The 21,083-nt window shown below is 38.5% G+C and overlaps 1 protein-coding gene across 1 annotated transcript; it reads right to left on the minus strand.

The window, feature by feature from the left end:
* Positions 1-15,224: 15,224 nt before the first annotated feature.
* On the minus strand, positions 15,225-19,091 carry LOC110099753. Its single transcript, XM_020827008.2, has 2 exons — positions 18,323-19,091; positions 15,225-15,861 (listed from the first exon to the last, which is right to left on the minus strand). Exons 1-2 carry the CDS (start codon positions 18,755-18,757, stop codon positions 15,502-15,504), a joined length of 795 nt encoding a protein of 264 aa, XP_020682667.1. The 5' UTR covers positions 18,758-19,091; the 3' UTR covers positions 15,225-15,501.
* Positions 19,092-21,083: the final 1,992 nt, after the last annotated feature.

A 21,083-nucleotide genomic window follows, 5' to 3' on the forward strand; every position in this document is an offset into this window, starting at 1 on the left:
GGAATCTGACCTCCAAACGGGAAAATTAGCTATAGTAATGAGAAAACACAGTAGAAATTTTGATCAACTATTTAAGAGGTAGATCTGTTCTTCGCAAATCCTAGGTGTTGTTAGGAACAACTCTAAAGGAAAAACTATAGCAAATAAAATCACATAATTAGTCATGATTAAGCTTTTGCTAATTCCTTTCAAATTCTAATTCAAATCAGTCATCTTTGCCTAAATAAACTTTCTTAATACTCCTTCAAATCAGCCATTTTTTTCTAAATAAATCTTCTTAATTTCCTCCCATTCAAATCAGCCATCTTTCCATAAATAAACATTCTTAATTTCCTTTCAATTAAATCAACACTCTTTTCTTAAATAAATCTTATTAATTCCCTCCCAATCAAATTAGCCATCTTTACCTTAATAAAAAAATTCTAATTCCCTCCTAAATTTGTCTTTTATGTTAAGTAATTAATCCCCTTTGACCGGCTGAGCATGTTGCCTCCATTTATCTGTGCCAATTATTATAACTTATATTCAAAATTCTATATATAAAAAGCATGATTAGTTTAGATATATTAAAAATAGATATTCAATAAAGAATGTAAATATTTATGAGGTTTTAAATGAAACCAACAAAATTGTTGTGTTGCCTTCATTGGTGGTGAAGCTAAACAGTGCATCCAAAGAAAATAGATGGTCTTCAAAGTTGGAGAAAGATATAATTCAATGTAGGTGGAAAGGATATGGATTGAGTTATTAATACAAAGTTACAATCACTTTCATTATAATTTTTTTCTTTAATCTTCTTATTATTGTAAGAACTTTGTAACCGTTTAGATTTAAGTTTTGTTTGAGACAGTTTTTTTGTTATTTTCTAAAACAGTTTTTTAATATAAAATTTTTTTGAATTAGAAAATTTTATATTAGAAAACTGTTTTAGGAATCAGTATGAAAGCTTCCCAAATGAAGCCTTAATGTAATTCTTGAAGAATTATAACTGGTTTATTTTGCAATGATATGATGCATTGTTGTATCTATTTTTTTGATATATTGTGTTATAGTTATTGAGATTGTATTTTGATATATTAATATTCTAGTTAAGAAAGGCAGAGTTGTAGAGGTAGACCTACAAAGATTTGGTTATAAAATATTAGAAATGATATTTTTTTTATTATATTTAAATGAGAATTTGACTTTTAATAGGATAAAACGGAGAAAAAAAATTCATGAAGCCGATCTCATGGAATAAGATAAAGTCTTGATATTGTTGTTTTTTTTGTCGTAATATTACTGTCTAATCTGTTATAGAAATTGAAACGCACTCTATTATATCTAATTTAGTTAAATTCTATTCGAATAATGCTCGAATGTTACTAGAATTATGTTTGAATCTAGACCAAATAAAATTCAACCCAATTCAAACATAATTCTTGTATGATTCAAACAGATTTGAACAATATTCAACTTTTTCTCGAATATGATTTGAGACTTGTTCAAATTATCGAGTCAAGAACAACTACAATGGGGGTTAGCTATGTAATTTTTGTTTTCAACTATTTTATTAAGAGTTAAATTTGTATTTAAATCTAATAAAAATTATTTTTAATAATTTCTAACAAAATCTTTTAAGTAGTCTTCACTCAAAAAAATATTTGTATTTTGATTTACAATAATTTTTAGAATATAGATTTTTAAAACAATAATAGCATATATATATTTTTATTCAATTTTTCGTTATTATGACAGGACATATAAAGTAAATTTATTAAAAAAAAAATAGCAATCATGGGCCCATAGAGACCCCACCACTTGGTGGGGCATCCCCGTCTCCTCCGCTAGAGGATAAGCCTGCCGCGTGTTCCCCTTCCACGATATATCAATCGTAAAATGAATTTCTCACGATATTATCAGCCAGATAAGGATCTCATCTTCCTCCACTTGATCACAAATTCAATCCCTTAATCACCGTCCAATTCATCTCGCGAATATATCAAAAACCATACCGTTCGCTTGAAAACCGGAAACAGGAAAGAAAGTCGACAAAAGCGGATTTTGGAAAAGCGCCAATCGCCCTTCAGCTCTATAAGAAAGCGCCCACTCCTTGATTGCCATCGACGCAGTTTCACCGGCGATCCGATCCGTTCACTGGAAAGTGGGATAAATGAGTAGGGTTTGGGTGGCGGCGACCGTGGCGTTTGTCGGCGGCGGCCATGCCGACCATGGCGCGAAGTGGAGCGCCGAGATTGCTTCGTTACGGGGCGGGAAGGAGCGCCGTGCATCTGCCGGCGTTTTCTCGGAAGGATTGCTCGCCGCCGGCGGGGTACGTGGCGGAGCAAGCTGGCGGGAGGAAGGACGAGCTGAGGCGGAGGATTCAGTGCGGGAGGCTATGTACCTTAGTTGTTGGGTGCGGAGCTGACTGATCCGCTCCGATCGAGTTATGGGGAACCGGACGATTTTCTCTCCGGAGATTGGGGACACGCGGTGGAGGAGGTCAAGTTGTGTGTGTGTACATACTGTAAAATTTGAAATGTGGAGGAGTTTTATGTAAATATTTGATTAGATGTACTCGTGACTTTTCCTCAGAAGGTTTTGTAATTTTTAAATTTCTTTGAAATATATTAGAATATGTGTTTAATTAATTAATATTTGCATTTTTTATTTTTTATTAATTAATATTTACATTTTATTTATCAAGATGTTTATTTAGGATTTATTTGATACAGCTTTGTTGCGTCCTAGAGTATTCGCGGCGGTAGATAAAATATATAGTTTAACGTCTTAGCATTGTACGAAGATCCAGCACGTAATCAGATAACAGAGAGGGTGTAGCGTTCATAAGAGACACCAGAGTTTTTACGTGGAAACACCTAAAAAGGGGAAAAAACCACGGGCGTGACCCGTTTGAATGAATCCACTAGTATTTACAGTCGATTACAAATGAGGCCCTTCCTTGAGAGAAGGCCTTGGCTTGATGGTACAAATGTACATCATATAGAGAGCATTACATAGTGGGAGTTACATGTTTGTTTGGTTGGAAGGGCCGTAGTTGGCACAAGACGGGGGGTCCGAAAGATCGTAGTCTGATGATGGAGGTCGGAGTGACCAAGTAGGCGACGGAGGTCGGGAGGATCGTAGTCAGCAGGAAATAGGAGTTCGAAAGATCGTTATCTGGTGATGGAGGTCGGAAGGACCGTAGTAGGTGACGAAGGTCTGAAGGAGCGTAGTCGGTAGTATTCTAGGAGAACTCTGGGCATCAGGTGGTGGCTTGGTGGAGCTCAAGGCCTCAAGTAGTGGTCCGGCGGAAGTCTGGGCCTCAGATGATGTTATGGTGGAGCACACGGCCTCAAGTGGTAGTCCGGCGGAGGTGATGGCCTCAAGTGGTGGTCCGGCGGAGCAACGACGTCAGGCGGTGGTCCGACGGAGGTGAGGGCCTCAAGTGGTGGTCCCACGGAGCAACGACGTCAGGCGGTGGTTCGGAGGAGGTGAGGGCCTCAAGTGGTGGTCTGACGAATGTGAGGGCCTCTGGCGAATGTGGGGGCCTCTAGCGAATGTGAGGGCCTCAGATGGTGGTCTGGCAAAGGTGAGGACCTCTGGCGAAGGTGAGGGCCTCATGTGGTGGTCCGGCGAAGCTCTGGCGGTGGTCCGACGATGGTCCGGCGGTGATCGAGGAGGAGCTCCTTCCTTCTCTTCTCTTCTTCTCCTCTTGCTTCGGTCCTCTTCTTAAGAGAAATGAGGGGTATATTTATAGATTTCTGGAGTTGCATGGCCCGTAAATAGGTGAGAGATCAAGGGTAAATGGGGAGTGGTTGGATGGACGGCCGATATTGAATCCTTTGATCATGCACCGTTCGTCAGACAATAGAAGGCCTTAATAAAGTCGGAATTTGGTGATCTTGGGCTCGTTGTATTCGTCTCGTCGAGCCGCTCGATTCGACTATAAGCACGTCATGTTTGGAGACCGTTTGGTAACCCAAATCGTGGTTTGAACCTTCCAACTGCGCTTCGGGTCCTTGATTTGGACCCATTTGGGCTCGGATTGAGTCGGATTTCGTATTGTTCGGTTTGTATTTCTAATATGCTCAGTTAGACTACAATTTTGCTAAATCGGAGCTCGGATCCTCCCAATTTTAATTTTAGAAGTTTCCAACTTGATTTTGCATTGAGATTCGTGCCTGATCAAGATAATTTTTGGTGGACGTATCAAGCTTTTTTATTATTTTTTTAATAATTTTTTAGTATAATTTTTTTGAACTAGAAAATTTTTTATTATGTGAGAAGGTTGGAACAGCTCCAGCGAAAGATAAAGATTAGAGAGAGTCTCCTTTGATAACTTTAGATTGTTTGGTCACATAAAGCGGCGGTCTTTCAATGATCAAGTTAGAAAAATAGAGGTATTAGATTTGACTTATGTTAAGAAAGATATATGTATACCTAAAAGATTTTGTCAGAAATTATTAGAAATAATTTTTGTATATTAGTCAATTTGACTTTTAATATGACATAATAAAAAAAAAGATTCATATAGTTGACCTCATGTAGTGGGACAAAGACTTGATGTTATTATTGTCATAGAAAGTTTTGTATTAAAAAATTGTTTTAAAAAGCATTAAAAAATTATCCGAAATAAAGCCTTACAAAACTTAACTGGATAAGAGTAAACGAATTTACATAATATTAGTATATATTATATAATTATAAATCCAATATTTTATTTTATTTATAAGTTAAGTGTTGCAAAGATGGGGATGTTCAAGTGGATGAGTGATTTTAATCTTAAAGACAAGATACAAAATGAGCATATACATGAAAAGGTTGGAGTTTCTCTAGTAGAAGATAATATTATAGAGAGTTAACTTAGATGGTTTGGTCATATAAAACGGCGACTTTCCGATGACCCAATTTGAAAAGTATATGTATTAGATTTGGATTATTTTAAGAAAGAGGTAGATCTAAAAAATTTGGTAAGAAAATATTAGAAATGACATTTCTTTATTAGATTTTAATGAGAATTTGACTAAAAAAATTAAACAAAAGATTTATGTAGCCGACCTCAGGTAGTGGCATAAAGACTTGATGTTATTGTTGTTGTATAATATTTTAATCTTTAGATTATATTAAAAGCTATGCATGAAAAAATAGAATTTATTTTAGATATATTATTTTGTGTTTTTTTAATTTAGAGATTATTAAAAGTATGTAAAAAAAAATTTAAATATTAATATACAAATATATAAGTGATACGTCATCATAAAATTATCTTGATTGGACACGAATCTCGAAGCAAAAATCTAGCCGGAAACTTCAAAAATTAAATTCGAGATCATCTAAACTCCGATTTCAGCAAACTTATAGTCGAACTGATCGTATCAGAAATACGAACCCAACGACACCAAATTCAACTCAATCCGAGCCCAAATGGGTCCGAATCGAAGCGCTGTTGGATGGTTCGAATCACAATTTGAGTTACCAATCAGTCTCCGATTTTAACGAGCTTATACTCGAATCAAGCGGCTCGATGAGCGAATCCAACGAGCCTAAGATCGCCGAATTCTGACATCATTGAGGCCTTAAAATGTCCAACGAACAGTGCACGATTGAAGGATTCAACATCAACCGTCCATTCGACCACTCCCTATTTTCCCTTGATCTCACACCTATTTACAAGCCATGCCACTCCAGAAAAACTATAAATAGAGCCCTCATTCTTCATAAGAGGGGATCGAAGCAAGAAGAAGAAGAGAAGAAGAAGAGAAGGAGAAGGAGAATCAGCTCCCCCTCGACCACCGCCGGAGTTCTTCCTGCCGCCCGAACACGCCGGGATTCTGCGGGATATTCGGGAGACACCGGAATTCTGCCCAACTTCCACGTGATGCTGAAATTCTTTCCAATTCACGACAGAGTTCCCTCCTGACGCAAAAACTCTGCCCAAGTGAAGTCGGAGTTCTCCTCTGCAATCAACAGACGTTGGACTTCTACCTGACGTCAGACCTTCACTCTTTGCCAAAGTTTATACCCGACTCTGGACTTATACCGGTTCTCGAACTTCGCTGGACGTCTATGCGAAGATGGATTTCTTTCCATGGTTGGACTTCTACCTGACGCCGTCCTTCTGACATTCGTCGTCAGACAACAGTTCTTCCAACCTCCGTCGCTAGCCGACTACGGTCCTCCTGACTTACGTTGCCCGCCGACCACAGTCTTTCCGACATCCGTCGCCCGTCGACTACGGTCCTCCTTACTTACGTGACCCACCTACTACAGTCTTTCTGACCTCCGTCGCCGCCGACGACGGTCCTCTTGACTTACGTCGCCCACCGACTACAAGCCTTTCGACCTCCGTCGCTTGTCGACTACGGTCCTTCCGACCAAACGAACACGTCAACAATGACTCTTTGTATTAACATCATGTAATGTACTCCATAAGATGTACATCAAGCTAAGGACTTCCCCCAAGGAAGGACTTCATTTGTAATCAACTACAATACTAGTGGATTCATTCAAACTGGGCTATGCCCCGTGGTTTTTCCCCCTTTTCAGGGGTTTTCCACATAAAAATATTGGTGTCTCATGTGAATGTTACACACTCTCTCTTATCTGATTGCGTGCCGGATTTTCGTTCAATGCTAAGACGTTAATTTTATATTTCTCTACCGCTGTGAATACTCCTGGACGCAACAGTTTGACGCTGTCTGTGGGAAAGTGATTCCCAACAGGGGGGCAATTTTCGCTCCAACCTCCAAAGGGTCGTTCATTTCAACTTTATAACTTCAGCCATTGCTTCATCAATTTCATGGAAATTAGATCCGAATTGGGTGGCAACTTTGACTCCAACTATGATCAAGAAGATCCCTCCAATACTTCCAACATCAAGATAATATGTCAGGAAAATCCCGGAAAATGGAAGGATGCTTCTAAGAAATTTTAAGCCACATACAGTCCTCTGTCAGACTTCTACTTCTTGGGCAAGGTCTTAATATCGATCTCAAAAAGACAGTAACGATCTAAAGATAGATATTTCTTCACCTTTGATTCAGGATATACACGGCGTTCTCCCCCTCCCAATCTAAGCAAAATCGATTTCAGGGGGATTTGATTCGACATCTTCCACACAGGTTAACGTCGTCGAGCAAAGGCTCTGACATACAACCTCGGAAAGGTCTTACATCCTTGGTGGATTCTCTCGACCTCTTTCATACAGGTTAACGTCATCGAGTAAAGGCTCTGACATACAACCTCAAAAAGGTCTTACATCCTTGGTGGATTCCCTTGACCTCTTCCATACAGGCTAACGTCGTCGAGTAAAGGCTCTGACATACAACCTCAGAAAGGTCTCACATCCTTGGTGGATTCTGTCGACCTCTTCCATACAGGTTAACGTCGTCGAACGAAGGCTCTAACTTACAACCTTGGAAAGGTCTCATATCCTTGGTGGATTCTTTCGACCTCTTCCATATAGGTTAACATCGTCGAGCAAAGGCTCCAACATACAACCGTGGATTGATCTTACATCCTTGGTGGATTCTCTCGACCTCTTCCAAACAGATTAACGTCGTCGAGCAAAGGCTCCGACATACAACTTTAGAAAGATCTCACATCCTTGGTGGATTCTCTCGACCTCTTCCACACAGGTTAATGTCATCGAGTAAAGGCTCCGACATACAACCTCGGATAGGTCTTACATCCTTGGTGTATTCTCTCGACCTCTTACACACAGGTTAACGTCGTCGAGCAAAGTCTCCGACATACAACCTTGGAAAGGCCTCACATCATTGGTGGATTCTCTCGACCTCTTCCACATAGGTTAATGTCATCGAGCGAGGCTCTAACATACAACCTCGGATAGATCTCAAGTTTTTGGTGAATTCTCTCGACCTCTTCCACACAGGTTAACTTCATCGAGCAAAGGCTCCGACATACAACATCGGATAGGTCTCACATCCTTAGTAGATTCTCTAAACCTCTTCCACACAGGTTAACGTCATCGAGCAAGGCTCTGACATAAAACCTCGGGTAGATCTTACATCCTTGATGGATTCTCCCAACATCTTCCACACAGGTTAACGTCATCGAGCAGGACTCTGATATACAATCTCGGATAGGTCTTACATCCTTGGTGGATTCTCTCGACTTCTTCCACTGAGGTCAGCATCATCGAGCAATATTCTGAGCTAACAAAATTCTTTCTATAAAGATTCCACGAAATATCATTGTAGTTATATTGCAAAAATTGTACAACAAGTTCATTTTTGCAAGAATCTGAAAATAAAAAGTACATCGACATCAACCATACAAGTTACTATTATATCCTTAGTGGATTCGAAAAACTTCTTCTGTATTGCACACAAGTATCTTCTACAACTTCTTCTTCAAAGAAACATTACAATTTGGTATTCATCAGGCCTCAAATCAGTTAACACCATGCATCTGTTGCCAGAATGTTGGCATAACACACTGCTCCGCCCCCTTGAATCAGGGATATCTGATGTCAGCAAACTTCCGTATGGATGTTTATTATCTTTGTAAAATGCAACTAGACCACCGTCATCATCGGCTCTTTGCCTGATGTTCGTCGTCGGTCCTTTACTTCGTATAAGTCATCATCGGCTTCTCGCTCGACTGCTACTTGCAACGCACCCTCGAACTCTCTCATTTGGCTCTACACTCGGTCGTTGACTGCTAATGAGCTTCGACTCGATCGTCCATCGCCGACTTTCGCTCAAATGGCGTTGAAATTCGCCCCGTCTACTCATCACTTCTGGTTCTCCTCCAGAACACTATCACCGCCAGATCTTCTCAAATCACCCTCGCATACAAGCAGCAATTGATCTTCTTCCGTCAAGGGTTGTCTATTAAGAAGATAGCCTCTCATCGTGACTTCTTCTACACAAGAGAGGGGTACTGAAGCTTGATAGGGAAATGCCGCCTATCTACGACAGTGGAATGCCTCCATTGCAGGAAGAAGAAAAGAAGAAATCCCCTAACTTCTGCACAAGAAGAGGGGCGCTAAGTCAAGCTGGGAAAATTTTCCACTCGAAAATAGTGGAAAATCTCAACTGTCAGAAAGTCAGGGGAAAAAGAATAGGAAAAAATTCCTTCACTTCTGCGCAAGAAGAGGGTACTAAGTCGAGCAAGAAAAATTTCCCACTCAATAATAGCGGAAAGCCTCAACTATCAGAGAGTTAGAGGGAGAAAAGGAGAATGTGCAATTTTTCTAAAGGCATAGGGGGCATATTTATAGGTTTTTGTGAGAGAAGGGGGGAAGTTTCTAGAATTTTCAAAAATTTCGAATTTTTCAGAATTTTTTCGGAATTTTTTCGGAATTTTCTCGAATTTTTTAGGACTTTTTTGACTCACGTGGGCCCCGCAAAAAAAAGAAGAAGTAACCTCGCCAAACCGCGCGGGACGCGCCGTTTCGAGCGTGGCGGATTCATTCAAACTGGGCTAGGCCTCGTGGTTTTTTCCCCCTTTTCAGGGGTTTTCCACATAAAAATATTGGTGTCTCGTGTGAATGCTACGCACTCTCTCTTATCTGATTTCGTGCCGGATTTTCGTTCAATGCCAGATGTTAATTTTGTATTTCTCTACCGCCGCGAATACTCCTGGACGCAACAATAAGAATTTAATGATATTCATGTAAAACTCCTACAATATGTCTTTGAAAAAGTAGGTCATAATGACATTAAAATTTTTAATATGTATATAATATAAATTTTAATAACAAATTTTATTTAATTATCTATTTATTTTACGACAAAAGAATGCCTAACGATCTTATGAAGATAATCAGCTTTTTAACTTTTTTTAAGGAAAGCATAGTTTTGGCATTTTAATAATAATTTAAATTTGTCATCAATAAAACTGGCACAAATTTTAAAATTAATATTTGTCAAATCAAAGCACGAATTTTTCTTAGAATGCAACTCAATGATTGGGCATCAATTAAATAATTAGAATAAAAAAAAGAGTAATGTTTACTCAACACAGGTCATGAATTAGGACTGATGTGTGCTTTATAATGCATTGAATACTTATAATTATATTTATTATTTACGTTAGCATTTGGGTTATTTTTTAAAGTAGTTTTTTTTAGTAAAAATTTTTTAAATTAAAAAAAAATTATTCTAGAATAAAAAAGAACAATGAAATTTTCACTGAGTCCAACACATGCATGAACAAAAAAGAAAAATGAAAATTTTGAAAATGAAAAAAAGAGTACATGACTTGAATCAGATGAATAACCCGTTGTTTATATTTTACAAGAGCACCCGATATCTTTATTTAATGAATTTCGCTACTATGTTATATTTATGGATGATTTTTCTCGCTTTACTTGGATTTACCCAATGTTACAAAATCAAATACATTCCTCTACTTTAAATATTTTAAAATCAAGGCTGAGAAACAATTTGGTGTACCACTACTTATCTTGTATTCTAATAATGGAAAAGAATATATGTTAACAACACCTTCAAATCCTTTTTTACTTCAACATGAAATTCAACATCAGCTCAATTGTTCCTATACCCCTCAATAAAACGGAATAATTGAGTGCAAACATCGACATATTATTGAGACTACTAGAACCTTGCTTCTTGATGCCAGTCTACACTACCATCTTCGGGTGTATGCAACTCTCATCTCCTACTACAAATAACCTCCCACCCTATGAACTCCTATATAAAATGGCTCCAAACTATAAGTTTCTTAAAGTCTTTGGTTTTCAATGCTATCTTTTATCTCCACCTCATCATCATCACAAACTTGCACCAAAAATAATGCAGTCTATTTTTCTTGGCTATGTTGCTACATCCACAGGATATATCTGCTTCAACCTAACCCCTGGCAAAGTCTGTGCCTCTATTCATGTCTTATTTCAAGAATTTTTTTTTCCATTTCACAAAATGCCTTCTATCGCTACTGTTTCATCTTCTCCTCCCAATCCTTCACAGCCTCTCCTCTTACTCTTATACCAAACAATCTACCTCATACTCCACTATCTTCAATTCCACATAATACATCAAACATTCTATCTTCTCATACTCATCAATCCTCTCCACCTCAATCAGTTTCCACCTCACCCTCTACAATTGGACCTACGCATTCCACTTCTTCCAACTCCACATCGTCAATACCTCAATGAAGAACTAAAGTTCATCCTATGCTTACAAGATTCCAAACTGAACACCTTAAACCTCGCTCTATCTTCAATCTTCTTCACTCCAGCAACACTCAAAAGGATCCCACCTGTTACACTTCAACCATTAAATTTCCTCATTGGGAAATGTTGGATGAATATCAAGCCCTACAAACACAAGGAACGTGGACACTTGTTCCTCTACCAATTCAAAATATTCTTGGCAGCAATGCACGATACCAGGCATGCTTTATAGTTCAACGATACAAACAAGAATATAGTTTAGATTTCAATGAAACATTTAGCCCGATGGCCAAATTTCAAATTATTCGAGTATTCTTGACAATTATTCTTCACAAAAATTGTCAAAACAACCAATTGGATGTCTCGAATTCCTTCCTTCATGGTAAGCTCTATGAAATAGTCTATATTGATCAACCTCAAGGCTTTAAAAGACTCCAATCAACCTACATATGTTTGAAAACTCAACAAGGCTATTTATGTCTTAAAGCAACCTTTGAGGCAGTGGTTTTCAACCTTCATAGATTATCTAATCCAATGGGGATTTACTGATGGGGACATCAGATCATGGAAGGTTTATCAGAGGCGTGGCCGCCGATCTACGGCCACGATTGAGTTGTATTTTTGATTTATTCTATGTATTCTCTTATTTTTGTTGTCGTATTTTATTTGCTTTATTTAGTTTCCCGTTGTACCCTTTTATTAAGGGATGTCGTATGTAAGCTAAACCTTTTCAAAATTAGTCTTTCATATTTTAGGTAACTCTATTCATGAGTAAATTCAAATCCATTTGAATTTAAAATAGTTACCTAAATTATAATCCTATTTTTGATAACTTCCTAATTCATATCCTATTTAAATTTCAAATTAAATTGGATGAAATCTTTCATTCCAAATTTAATTTCTTAATTTAAGTAAGCATTGAATGCCTCCACAATTCCCTCCTCCTACTCCCTATGCCGTCGGCCCCGTAGATATTTCCTTTGAAATTGTTTCCTGAAATCACTGCACCCTTTTGGAAACAATTCAAAACCCCTCCTTTTTTCTCTGGCTGAAATTCCGCTTGCTCCCCACCTCCTTAAATCTTTCCAAAACCACTCCTCCCAAGTTGGCATTAAGCCACCAGCTCCCCTCCCCTGCTGGCCGAAAGTTCCCAAGGCTTCTGTGCTATTTTTCCTCCACAAATCCGTCATAAACCCCATCCCACGTTGGGTTTCCTGCTCTACAAGACTGCTGCTAGAAAATTCCTGCAACCCTTCTTGGATCCTTATCAGCCTGAGGCTTTAAACTGCTGTCTAAAAGGGACAACTTGCTGTCCATCAGTTTCCGCTGGAGCCTTCTCACTGTAGCACCATCGGAGAAGTCTCTCCTTGTCATCCAGCACTTCCCAAAGTCAAAGCAGCGACTTCTCGCATGGATGGCTGACCCGGAGATGGACTATGGGATTGCTTACAACGAACAAGGATTCGTGCACATTCTCCATTCAACTTTCTTCGACGTCAACCTGAGAATCGACCATACGGTGGAAGACTACATAGAGCGTATCTTGGACACTTTGGTTGAAGATATTGAAGAATAATTGGAGGTCGTCGAGTGGAAGATTGCCACCGGTCCTTAGCGAAGGTTCTCTACTCTTCCTTATCTTGTGTGTCTTAAATCTAACATTTTCTAGTGAGCTGATTGTTGTCATGAAGGTCATGCTCCCCCGATTCTGCTAAGCTTAGTAAACGTAGGGATTTTGAGTGCATTCATTTGTTTACTGATCTTGTTGTTAGACTAGGAATTTTGTTGAGAACTACTAGTTGGCATAATGCTGTTTTCTACTTATTTTGAAGGTTCAAATCTTTTGGATATGTAACTTGGCCTAAACGAAAGTGACCCCTTTCACGTTTTGATTCGTGGTTTTAGTTGCTAAAAGTTTCTTTATTATTTCTCTAATCAAGAACTTGTGCAATTTCTTAATACAATCACTTGCAAGCATCGTAGTTCTACATCATTTACATTCAGCAGCTGATACATCACTGTTCATCTATACCAAATCATCCATATCAATCTAACTACTCATTTATGTGAATGATATTTTGCTTATGGGAAACTCTTCAAATATCATTTCTTGGCTTTTGCGAGATCTTCAACCGCAGTTTTCCTTACAAAAATCTAGGTCAAGTACACACTTTTCTTGGTTTGCAAGTCGAACATTTAGCAACTGGTCTCCTTCTACACCAATTCAACTATGCTAACTCCATTCTCGATAGAGCAAGAATGATTATGTGCATACCTTTACAAAATCTTGTTGCCAACAAACCAGACAATTCTCCAACTGCTTCGCTCCCGTTCATTGATCCTCAACTATATCATAGTCTTTCCAGTTCTCTACAGTATCTTACGATCACGCATCCAAATATCTCATTCGCGGTCAATCAGGTTTGTCAGCACATGCAAAACCCTCTAAATCATTATTTTCATATGCTTAAAAGGATTCTTCACTATCTTAATGGCACGCTTCATTTTGGATTACCCATTACATCCAGACAACTAAAACTCATTGCTTATGTGGATGCTAACTAGGCTGGTGATAAATAGGATAGGAATCAAAAAGTGAATTTTGTGTATTCCTCGGTTCAACCATTATAAGTTGGAGTGCTAAAAGCAAACAACGATAGCTCGATCCTCAACTGAATCTGAGTATAAAGCTCTATCTTCAATAGCAACATAAATTGTTTGGCTTAGAAGATTACTCAATGAGTTTGCATTTCTCTTGCCCAACCAACGTACACCTTTATATTGTTACAATATTTATACTCTATCACTTGCAAACAATCATGTGTTTCATGTCAGAACTAAGCACATTGAGATTGATCATCATTATATTCGTGAATGCATCAAATCTCAAACTATCATAGTTCATCACATAACCACCTTAGATCAAACTACTAACATCTTCACTAAAGGTCTTCCCAACAAAAGATTTCTTCTACTCAGAGACAAATACACTTTGTTCCCAAATCATTAATTTGAGGGAGACTAATAACAATATGATAGGTCAGCGCCTATCCAGCCGACCCCACCTGGGTTGGCCAAGGTCTAGAGGAGGCGGTTCAAACCGCCTCCTCTCTAACTGCCTAAGCCATAGGGACGTGGGCCCCTATTTAATTAAATAAAATATCTTATTTAAGTCAAGGGATTATTCTATTTAAATTAATCTATTTTGGGAAAGAATGTTTGAATTAATCTATTTTGGGAAAGGAGATTTGAATTAATTTATTTAAATTAATCTATTTTGGGAAAGGAGGCTTGGAATTAATCTATAAATAGGCATGAGAGGTGAGGGTTAGAGCATGCTTAAGTATTGTTTTCTCTTGGAGTCTCTTGGGAGTTTTGGGCTCTAGACCTAATGTCTAGAGATTGGGAGAGAACGATCCTCCTCTCAAATAGAGGATCTCTTGTATCTTTGTTTTATTCTTGTTTCTCTTTGATTGTGATAAGATTTGCTATCATTTGTTTGTTCTTCCACCACGATTCTTCCGTTTTCTCGCTATTTTTACTAATTATTGATTAGGTTTGCTTGCGAACTCAAGTAAATCCGATAGGATTACTTGCGAACTCAAGTATTTCCTATGACAGTAATACTACAAGCAGGAACACAAATGATGACAATACAATTTCCATAACAATGCCACCCCCTATGCACACAATCACTGGCAACAACAACAACTACCTCAACCGTCCGGTGCAAAAGTCTGCGACATTCATCTCAACCGTTCACTAATATACACTTATCTAATAGCTGACCTTATATCTGCTCTACCTCTCTATAATTTCTACAATTATAAATACTTCTACATGCATTATACTGAACAGGAAGAATAGATTAAAAAATGACTTAGCTCAATACGCTTTCCATACTCTGCTTTTGGTTCTTTATTCTGTTTTACTGTTCTGTATTTTATCTGAAGCATTTATCAAGACAGAAAGATGCAGGGATAAAGCACCACAAAGATTTCACAAGTAGTTTTTGAGTTTATAATGCTCACTAACACAAATTTTTGATGTTCTACCGTCTGGACATTCATGAAGGTGCCATAGATGGGATCTCTTAACATTAGCAAGCCGACTTATAAGTCTAAATAACAAGCATTATAAACTTGAAAAATCTTACAATCTTTTACACAGTAATGAATCGTGTACGATTTCTAAAAATAAGGCTAGTGAGACTTAACAACAAATCAAGAACTCTAAATACATACATCATAAAAGAAATAGAATGAATGGAGAAGAAGAGAATGGCAGTATGGAAGGAAAGAAAAACATGGATGCAGTTGAGGAAATCGCAGCCGTAAATGGGGAAAAGGAGATTACAGATTGTCCGGGATAGCCAGCTGCTGGGCGCCACTTATATGAAGCGAGGAGTTCTGGATGAAGATGACAAGGCCACACTTGACTGGGTTGAAGCCTTCCCAGAGTGTGAAGGTGATGGTGCCGGAGACTGACTTCTTCATGGAGATGTCCTTGACCGTCGCAAGCTTCTCAAGTCGGCGAACTATGTAGTCATTGGCGAGGAGACGGCCCTTATTCTCCCCCTTGTTGATGTTAATCACCACGCCACTCTGATACAGAGCAACCATCACATTGGCACCGGCGCTGTCAACTTTCGACCGTAATGGCCCACTCAGGGCAACCTGCAATGTCATTGGTGATGGCTTGCTGAAAGTTGCCTGCATGAGAGGTAGTCAAGTTACAACTCACTAGACTTAGGCTTCATTTGGTCATTTTGTATCTTTCCTAAAAGGTAGTTTTAAAGTTGTTGTTTGAGAGAAGTAGAGAACGGAGTTTTCTAACGGAGAAGTTAATATAAGAAAGCTTTTGAAAACAATACAAAAACGATATTCAGAACATGTTTATGAAAAGTAGTTTTATCAAACAAATAATTTTTTTTTGCTTTACCGTTGCCAGATAGAAAAAAAGTAAAAACGGACAAACAAATGAGCCCTTATATTCATAACGTGGTTTTCATTAAAAGTTTTAACTAGCCTTTGAAAAAGGAGTTAGCTTAATGCTTAGATCTTTCATAAGTTATTAACAGCCTAAGACAGAAGAAGTATATAGTCATAGGCATTATTTCTACAAGTAATTGTGCAATTGGATACCTCAACCAATTCATAATATTAGAGGAAAAAATATCAAAATGATGCATGGACTATCTATATGAGATCATTTTAATCTCAAACTAAACTCAATTTAATCCTTTAATTCTTCAAATTTATCCAAAATACTCCATTTGTTGTACTATGTTGAATTAAATGGGACCACTCTAAATTAAGCTTAAGAAGTTTAAAGACTAAATTGAGCATATTAAATCATTTTAACAATTTTCTTCATGATATGATCACGTTCTTTCATGCTAACAGCCAGATGGATAGCAGTACAATTGGCTTTTTGATGTCTCTATTTGATTTCCGTGAATTTATATTTTCCAGTCTCGTAAAACTCTTCATATTAAAGAATGACAAAGAATCTTTTATGCTTTATATGAATAGCTTATGCTTTCACATTTGTCTCCATCGTTCATTTAATAAAACCCTCTGTTACGGAAACATTCAAGAACATCATTACTTTTTTTTAGTGATCTAAGTTGAATATTTTAGCTTCTTATAACCTTAAAACATTAAGGCTTCGTTTGGGGCCACTATTTTCTTGTTTTCTAAAGTAACTTTTTAGTATAATTTTTTTTAATAAAAAATTTTATACTAAAAAGATGCTTTAGAAAGCAGTAAGAAATTTATCCTAAACAAAACTTAAATATCATGAAGTCATTAAAACTTTGTTATTGCCTTAATTATCAATATATCTTTCCTATCAGAGAAACCTCACAACCTCAGTCAATTTGCTCTCGCATGAAAAGCTTCAATAGAATGATAAGTGGTAAACACTTTCAAGAATACCATGCTTCTATCATGTTCTTTTTCCATCACATCCTTGAACATCGAAGGGAAAAAATCTCCTTGATCTATCCGGGGCATGTTGGGATAAAATGCAACAGAAAAGAAAACCAGGATTTAATATGAAAAAATTCAAAATTGAAATAAACCACGAAGCCACACCACACAAAGAAAACCACTATAAAAATTGAGAGAATTTATACATATCTCTTTCTCTCGTACTCTCTCATTATCTCTTCACTCTTTGCACACATGTTCTACACAAAATTGACAAAGAGATACTCATAACTTCCCCAAGGGATACAACCCTTCAACTTAAACATGAAAAAAGAGAAAAAAAAAAAACAGCTCAACCTGACTTGCAGTGTTGTAGCATTGGGGTTCGGAGCATTGTAGTGCTCCACTCTGTCTCAAGCCTAACCGTTTTTTTTTTAAATACCTCATAGCACGTGCCTCACTAATTTGAGGAGCGCGCATCTTTTTTTCCAATCGGAGTCTATAGCCTCAAAACACTTTGCATACATCTCTCTTTAAGGCATGCTTCAAGACACACAAACAAAATATTACATAATTTTAAACCATGGTGTCTAGAAGGGGAGTCTAGGAGACGATAATGATGCAGGGAGGGGTTATGTAGCTTGGAGGGAAGGGTGAAAGGAGCTTGGAAACTACGGATTGAATAATAGAGCAAGGCCATGAGCACCTAGTCTTGACTTTAATGGATGATAGTGATGGATGATGAGGGATTGCTATGGGAGGTTTGGGGAGATGTGGGTAGTAGAAATTACAGTGAGCATAACCCAAAAATAAAATAAAATCTGCACCTCCTCAAAAGAGCCAGCTGGTTGAAGGGAACCAAGCATTCAACTTCAATTCCAATTTATGTACTAAAAGATCTTCATAAATTTTTACTAACAATGATAAAATTATTTTAACCATTCAAGATCTTTACTTACAACCAGACAGCCCCTAAGCAATACATTTCCCCAAAACAGATCTAAAATGGAAGATAATATAATGGCCTTAAATGCACGACTAAAATTAACTCACTCATTGATGATTTTTGTGCTGTTAGTGTTAGAGCACTAGCGCAAGTCGATTCTTAGCTAAAGCATCATAAAAGAAGTGCAAGAGCAAGATTACACGGGAAAACTAGCAACACCTCAACGAGTTTGACGAAATGGAAGGAGGCCAATTGATATCAGAAAAGCAAGAGAGAAGGAGATCGGAGGCGAACCTGCATTGTGGGGGAGGGAAAGCGCGGTGCGGCGCAGACAGCGGCCGCAATTGAACCCTCCTCGTTGCCAAGACACTGATCACGGCCCTGGACGACGATCTGAGGCGTATAGAGCGTGTCAAGGCGCATCGACTCGACGTAGGCTTTCTGCCGCACGGTCCAGGCGCTGGATCCGAAGGGATCCTTCCAGCCGCGGTAGTCCCAATAATCGACGTGGAAGGCGAGTACTAGCACGGGGACGTCGACGATCTCCCCGAGGCCGAGCCGCGTGGCGATGTCTTCGGCATCCGTCGAGGTTCCACAACCCTGGGAAGAGAACAGCTCGACAACGACTGGACCGGCACGGCGTTGCTCCTCCGTCGCCGAGTCGGCGGTCGTTTTTCTCTCACTCGACGAGGAGCCCCGGCTGAAGCAGGCGAAGAGCCGCGGCGCCATTCTCCGACAAGAAGCCGATTAAATCCCCTTCCGTTTCCCTCCCACTCTCTCCGCCCTCCCTGGTTTCTGTTTCTAGCTGTGTTTCTATTTTGCTTCGCAGGCGGAGAGAAGAAACAGGGGTGGATATGTATAGAGTAGGTAAGCGGTGGGTGGAGAGGAGAAGAACGTGGCGAGAGAAACGGATTACCAGCTGGAAAGCGAGATGGCCTTTCGTCTCGACGGAGTCGGTGGCCGGAAGGACGCGTGGTAAGAGGTGATTCGTTGTTAAGTTCATCAACGGCGATGTGGTATTGCCGACTGAAGCAGGTGGTTGGTGAGCTGGATCGAATCTGTCGTAACTACGATGAATTACAAAAACGGCTAGAATTTTTACAATAATATCCCCAAAAAAGAGATTTTTTACAAAATGATAAGAGGAATTTTTATAAAAAAAAAATTGCAGGTAGAATATTGTCATAATTTATATGAGCTTGATTCTATATGGAAAATATATGATATTTAATATTTCAAAATACCCAATAGATATTAAAAAAATTTCTTTTAGAAATTTCTAGTAGTACTAGTGATTCTGATATTTTTTTCTTATCGAGATTATATTTGTGAATGACTATTGTTATATTGATAATAGTTTTATTATATTTATGTAATAATTTAGTTATATTTGTCTTCAATATTGACCAGCTATTTTAGAAATTAATAAAAAATAGTTTCAAGGAAGCCTAAGTTAATTGGTTGACCAATAAAACGAGTTAGGCCAACACTTTGGGTCAATTAGTCTAAGGCCTAGATATATTAAAGGTTTAGTTTTAGGGTGGAACAAGTTCCTCGATAATCACGAGTATTTTGTATATCTTTTACGTATCATTTACATATAAATAATGTCATTCTCAGGAGAAATTATTACGTGTGAACGTCAAAAGTGTTCGGACGTGAATGAGGAGGCGCCACCTCACACAATGCACATTACATTGCATGACTTAGCGCCTTCTCATTCACGTCCAGATGCGTTTGACATCTGCACATTATAATCTCTCTATTCTCATGCACTCTTGCTACTTAATAAATTCCATGTGGTAATTTCAACCTGCCACTCCAGGATCAAATTCCTCACTACTAACGGCATCATGAAGAATTGAAGATCTTGATAAACTTCTACCTTAACACAATATAGGAGCAGTGGATCAACCCATCAAAGTTTGTTGAGCGATAGCTGATGGACAGCACCCAAATATCTTTTTTAATGAACACAAAAGTTTATATGTTATACATCTAATCAATTTTAAGAGTATGTTAAGAATAACTTTTTTAATACTTTGCTCTACAAATTGTATTCATAATTTTTATTTGACTATTGTCAATTTTTTTTTCTAAAAAGTTACTTTAACATCAGCTTTAAATATTAATTTCCAGGTGTGGAACCACGGTCACCTGCAAGACAAAGATGGAGAAGAGGAAATAGAGCAGAGATAGAGTAGCGTCAGGGAGAGAGCGAAGCAGGAGAAGAAGAAGAAAAAGAGGAATAAGAAGAAGAAGAAGAAGACATTCAGAGAGGGAACTGGATTCATTCCAGGACTTATGTCTTAATTCTTCACTAACCTTCTCTTCTCTGTATGGAGCTATATACTCCAGGTAGCATGAAACAAAAAAAGGTAAGAGTAATTAAAAGAGCCTGATACGGCTTACTGTAATAAAACGAAAAGTGTAAAAGTAAGCTATTGGGTAGTAGTGGTATAGCGTAGGTCCGTTAGTGGCAGTAGGGGTATGGTGTTCCGCTGGACTCGGATTAGCTCACATCAGGTCTCCCCGCCCTTCGAAGATTCCTCACCTGAGGAAACATTTTGAACTTCACTAGTGTCGGCGGGATGATACGGAACAAGATCAGCCACATTGAAGGTAGACGGTGTCAAAAATTCTGGTGGGAGATCAACAACATAAGCATTATTGTTGACGCGCCATAAGATTGGAACGGGTCCGATTCTCTGGGGGCTTAGCTTCGAATAAGTGCCAGGCTGAAATCGTTCCTTGCGGAGTCTGACCATCACCAAATCTCCTGGGTTAAAGATTTGCTCTCGTCGGTGTTGGTCGGCTGCTTGTTTATAGTGGGTGTTGGACACTGCCAGCCGGTCCTTGACCTCACTTAGCATCTTCGTATATTTCTCGCCTGTGCTCGCTGCGGTTTTGCTTCTGCAATTCGGTAATACCGCAATATCTACCACATGATTTGGAACTTTTGTATAAACTATAATGAATGGGTATTGACCGGTATTAGCTGTTGAATTATAAGCAAATTCGGCTTGGCCAAGGTAATCATCCAATTGTTTCGGCT

The sequence above is a fragment of the Dendrobium catenatum genome, unplaced genomic scaffold (genome assembly GCF_001605985.2).
Source record: "Dendrobium catenatum unplaced genomic scaffold, ASM160598v2 fragScaff_scaffold_220, whole genome shotgun sequence".
Taxonomy (NCBI): Eukaryota; Viridiplantae; Streptophyta; class Magnoliopsida; order Asparagales; family Orchidaceae; genus Dendrobium; species Dendrobium catenatum.